The sequence below is a fragment of the Crocodylus porosus genome, unplaced genomic scaffold (genome assembly GCF_001723895.1).
Source record: "Crocodylus porosus isolate Cpor-Errol unplaced genomic scaffold, CroPor_comp1, whole genome shotgun sequence".
In the NCBI taxonomy this organism is placed as follows: domain Eukaryota; kingdom Metazoa; phylum Chordata; order Crocodylia; family Crocodylidae; genus Crocodylus; species Crocodylus porosus.
Genome location: NW_017728906.1, coordinates 96142184 through 96147301, shown reverse-complemented (window position 1 = coordinate 96147301; position 5118 = coordinate 96142184). Strand labels below are relative to the sequence as shown.

At 43.6% G+C, this 5118-nt stretch overlaps 1 protein-coding gene across 1 annotated transcript in view; it reads right to left on the bottom strand.

Annotated features, from left to right (window-relative positions):
* Nucleotides 1-5118, bottom strand: part of COL4A1 (collagen type IV alpha 1 chain) — a 193659-nt gene that overhangs the window by 12620 nt on the left and 175921 nt on the right. The window contains exons 33-36 of the mRNA XM_019529666.1: nucleotides 4168-4240; nucleotides 2110-2181; nucleotides 1630-1758; nucleotides 324-422 (exon numbers count right to left, since the gene is read on the bottom strand). Coding sequence (XP_019385211.1) covers nucleotides 324-422; nucleotides 1630-1758; nucleotides 2110-2181; nucleotides 4168-4240 — 373 coding nt within the window. The remainder of the gene's footprint in view (nucleotides 1-323; nucleotides 423-1629; nucleotides 1759-2109; nucleotides 2182-4167; nucleotides 4241-5118) is intronic.

The window sequence follows — 5118 nt, the reverse complement described above, 5'->3', positions numbered from 1 at the left end:
TGACCTGGTCCCTGTTCAGAAAAATGGAGGCAAAGAAATTCTTAAATAAGTTAGCTTTGCTGTCTGGTGCAGCGACCAGATTTCCTAGCGTGTCCTGCAGAGGCCTCAGAGATGAGTTAATTAGAGCAGATGCACCATCTTTATATTCCTGTGAGAGCCTGCATGACTAAGCGCTTAGACTGACCTAACCTTGGTTAGACTGATCTAAATGTAACACTAGCATGTACCCTAAAAGTTCTTATTGCTGTCTTCTTTTTTTCCGCAAACCTTCTCAACACTTTTTTCGATTAGTTTTATAGCAGGAAAAGAATACATGCACCTACCTGGAGGACCAAAAGGACCAGTTTCCCCTTTCTGACCAGGGTTGCCATCAAACCCTGGGACACCAGGTGAACCATGTATACCTTCAGGTCCTGTGACTCCTATTAGATAAGAAATATTTAACCTCAACACAGAACCATATTTCTTCTTCCTTTCTGCATTAAGGGACAATGCTATCCCACTTAGATACAATGGAGATATCCAGACCAGACAGACTGATTGCCTGAGGCGGAGTGGTGATAAAGAACACACAAAGTGAAGGTGCATATCTTCTGTACAGACAGTGAGGAGAAAAGACAAGCCTCTTTTGCTTTCTTCTTAATCTACATTTGGAGGAGTTCACGACTGAATGAGTCTAGGTAAAACGCCATAACAAGAGATAAATGGGTAAGCAATAGTGGGAAATTCACAACCTTACTGGGCTTCTCCCAAATTAATTTTCATTCTACACATTATGTCATTTTTCTTTTTTCTGTGTTTCTGTGTATACTTTACAATGGCTAAGGTGTCTCACTATCACTCTTGACTGCAAGTTTGAGTTTTGCTTTGTACCTCAAACTTCACCCAGCTGACTCAGCTGTAAAAGGTTGCCTGGTCATTCAAGCTGGAAAGTCAGCAGCAGTTGGATGTGATGCCAGCCACATCATTTGTTTGTGTGCTGCTAGCTGTGGAAACTGTAGTCTTTTTTAGCTGAGCTCTGTAGACTCAGAAGAACTTTTTGACCGCTTGTGTATTTTTACTCTTATTTAAATACTGTACCACTTCATTGCAAATAAATTTAATCATACCTGCACCAAACTATCATTGCTGGCAATGAGAATTTCTCCAGAGCTCTCAGTCAATTACACCTGTACTTCCCTAACCTCCATCTGGTAACCAAAATGCTACACTTTCCCTTTCTTCAGCCAACCCTTCACTTACCTGACACCCTTGACTGTCCTGCCCCTTTGCTCTCTTAATAACAAAGAATGTTTGCACCTCCCAAGTCTGTTTTAAGTCAATTTAATTTTGCCAAGTGATACACAATGGTTGTGCTAAAAAAAAGCAGCTTGAGACATGCAAAACAAACTGTCACCAATCTCACTATCATCTACTGCAAGGGTGAAATGTATTCCTTGGAGCTTAAGTTCTCTTCATATAAATATATTGAAACATGTATACAACACACCCCCTTCAGGACTGGCTGGAGAAACATTTGGAGAAGTTTAAGCTACACAATAGTTTTTTACACAATAGTTTTTTAATGCCCATATTGTGTTATATTCTCACATTATTCACAATATATCAGGAACTAAAATTTCTTCTCACCTTGCTGTCCTTTTGGACCCTGAGGGCCGGGGAATCCTTTAGGACCAACAGGTCCCATAGGGCCAGGTACACCTTGATCCCCTTTAATCAACTGAAAAAGACCTGGAGGACCAGGTGGACCTTGTAAACCTGCCAACATTAATAAAGTAAATGAAAAAGAAAGTGTTAACTATTATGCAACATAAATGCTAATTACCAATTTTAGTCCATTAGCACTATAAAATGGGGTCTTATTGTATGAAGCTCTGTAAAAGCAGAGAGGTTTTTTAAGAGCTCTATGATGTATTTAATCTCTGGTCTAAGAATCTTAAATTTAATGATAGTTTATCTTGTATAATCTGAACATTCAATATTGCCATTCTATTAATTTGCTGTTGTATGCTACAATTTTTACGTCCTACAAAATAGGAAAGGTGATATAAGATCATAAATAACTATTCTAAAAATAACAAAACCAGAAAAAATGTAAGGCTTCCATACCTTTTGATCCAGGAAGACCCTGGTCACCATGTTCTCCTTTGAGACCTGGGAAGCCAGGAGATCCTTTCACACCTGGAGACAAAGAAAAACTTTACATGAACATTTAAGCAATTGTATTTTATTTTACATCTGTGTGTTTTAACCAGTCAATAAATGGTCTACCCTGAGAACAGTTAGGCATATTAATAACTTTATCCATATGAGTAGTTCCACTGATTTCAGTTCACAGGAACAGGGCGCATGAGGTGACTTCATAACATAGCAATCAGTTGCCAGATAAGAGATGACTAAAGGAAAATTGACACTCCCTTGAGATTCCTAAATTCAGATAAATTTAAAATTTGTGTTGACAGCTTACTTTCTTACACTTAATACTTAAGTACACCTAAAGATGATAATGCATGCAAGCCTGCAAGTAGCCTTAAATAAAGTACCTGTCTTCCAACATCTCAAAGAAAATTTGAACTATTCTTGGAATATCTAGACCCTGACCTTCTAAAGAAAATATGAATTGTACAAACTTCAAAGGCAGGAAAGGGAAAAAAATGTTGAGAAACTAATGCTGTTTTTGTTGTGTGCTTTCTGAAGTAGCTCTGAATTTAAGGTTACAGAATCAGTGGAATAACAGATTAACTTTCTTTAACAAAGGAAAAAAAACCCTATAAAAATGTGGGACTGGAATGAACCTCCCAATTCCCTAAGCTGACAGGGCAGCATTTATCCATGTCCCTAAAAAAATCAAACCCCTCTCACATACTACAGTCATAAAAGCACATTAAAAAAACAAACAAACCCCTGTACAGTGGGCCATTGGTCAGAAGAAGGGGAAACAAGGCCACTGCTAATGTCCTAACTCTGCAAAGGCAGAGATGTTGCTAAGTTAATATATGTTTAGGTGACACTATGAAGGCAGCTTCTGCTTCTACATGCACCCCAGGAGGGCACAGGGGGGCCTGGCCTCCAGATCTGCACGTGAGGGAGGACAGGCTGCCACGGAGGGCTAAGGCCAGGGTCGGCACCGGGTTCTTCCCAGCAAGGGGATGGGCTGGGCTTCACTCGGGGCATGTGGCAGCAGTGCTGGGAGCAGGGTCTATGGTGAATTTTGGGGTAGCTGCAGCTCCCCAACCCCACTCCTAGCATCACCACTGCCCGCTCTGAGCACAGCTGGGCCCAGCCCCCTGCCAGGAAGAGCTGGTGCCACCCCAGCCCCAGCCCATAGCAGCAGCTTGCCCTCCCCTATGCACTGATCTGGGGAGCATGCCCCCCACTGTGCCCTCCCAGGCTGCGCATAGCAGTGGGAGCCGCCCCCACTGTATAAACCATGGCTCTGTCCTGTGCTCCCCCCTGCCCCACCCTAGCTGGGCAACACCTGCCCACCCCAGCCCCACTCCCACTCCCACTCTCTCCATCCCTCACTGCAGGGGCCTCAATCTACCCCCCACGCTCCTTCCCTCCCTATGCCCCTTCCCCCACAACAGACTTACCAGCCCTACCCAGCTGTGCTCCAAACGGTCAGGCTGCACTCCTAGCCAGCTGCGTGCAAGCATGCAGCATTTATCAGCCACATTATCAGCCACATCAGACAAAAAAAGCAATTGCCAACACTGTCAATTTTTCTCATTTTGGTGCTGATCCGATATGGGATTGATGTATTGGTGCACCGCTAATTCCTTCCATTAAGTTGTCAAGCTCCACGTTGAAATGATTAAGTTATTTTTCTCCTACTACTTTGTTTGGAAGACTCTTCCAGAACTTCACTCATCTAATCATTGGAAACCTCCTTCTAATTTCCAGTCTCAGTTTGTTCACAAGAATTTTGTAACCATTTGACCTAGTGCCAGTATCATTCTTTAAATAGCTCTTCTCCCTCCCTGATAATAACTCTGCAAATGTATCTATAAAAAGTAATCATATCTCCCTCTCAGCCTTCATTTTGCTAAATTAAACAAGCCAAGCTTTTTAAGTCTCTCATAAAATAGCTTGACCTTTCTCTAATTTGCAAAAAGTAAAAAGACAAGAATTTTGTAATAATAGATGAATTATACATTTTCTCCTCACCTGGATGTCCTGGAACGCCTTGAGGTCCCATATCACCCTTTTGACCAAGAATGCCTGGTAAACCAGGACTACCCTGTTGGAAAGAACCCATATGTGAATTATATAGTACTAGATATGCTGTGACATGTCTCTCAAATAATCATAGTTTTGTAGTAGCTAGGGTCAGGAGGGACCTGAACACATCATCTAGCCTGACCCTCTTCCACAGGCAGGAATGAATGCTGGGTTCACAAGACCCCAGACAGGTGATCATCCGACCTTCTCTTGAATTTGCCCAAGGTAGGGGTGAGGACCACTTCCTGGGGAAGCTGGTTCCAAATTCTGGCCACTCTAACTGTAAAATATTGCCTTCTGATCTCTAACCTGAACCTATTCTCCATCAGCTTATTACCATTGTTCCTCGTCATCCCAGGTGGTGCTGGGGAGAAGAGGGCTCTACTTATTTGCCGTTGATCTCCCCTGATGAGTTTGTAGGCAGCCACCAGGTCCCCCCTCAGCCTCCTCTTGCTGAGGCTGAACGGGTTCTGGTCCCTCAGTCTCTCCTCATAGGGCCTCTCCCGCTGCCCTCTCACCAAGCAGGTGGCCCTCCTCTGAACCCTCTCCAGGCTGGCCACATCCTTTTTAAAGTGTGCGCCCAGTACTGGATGCAGTACTCCAATTGCGGCCTGACCAAAGTCGCACAGAGGGGGAGTATCACTTCTCTGGACCCGCTTGAGATGCATCTTTGGATGCATGACAAGGTATGGCTGGATTTGCTGGCTGCGGTCTGGCATTGGCAGCTTATGTTCATCCTGGAGTCAATAATGACTCCAAGATCCCTTTCCGCCTCTGTGCTTTCAAGAGGGGAACTCCCCAGCCTGTATGTATGCTGTGGATTCCTTCTCCCAAGGTGCAGCACCCTGCATTTATCTACGTTGTACCTCATCCTATTCTCATCTGCCCACTTTTGTA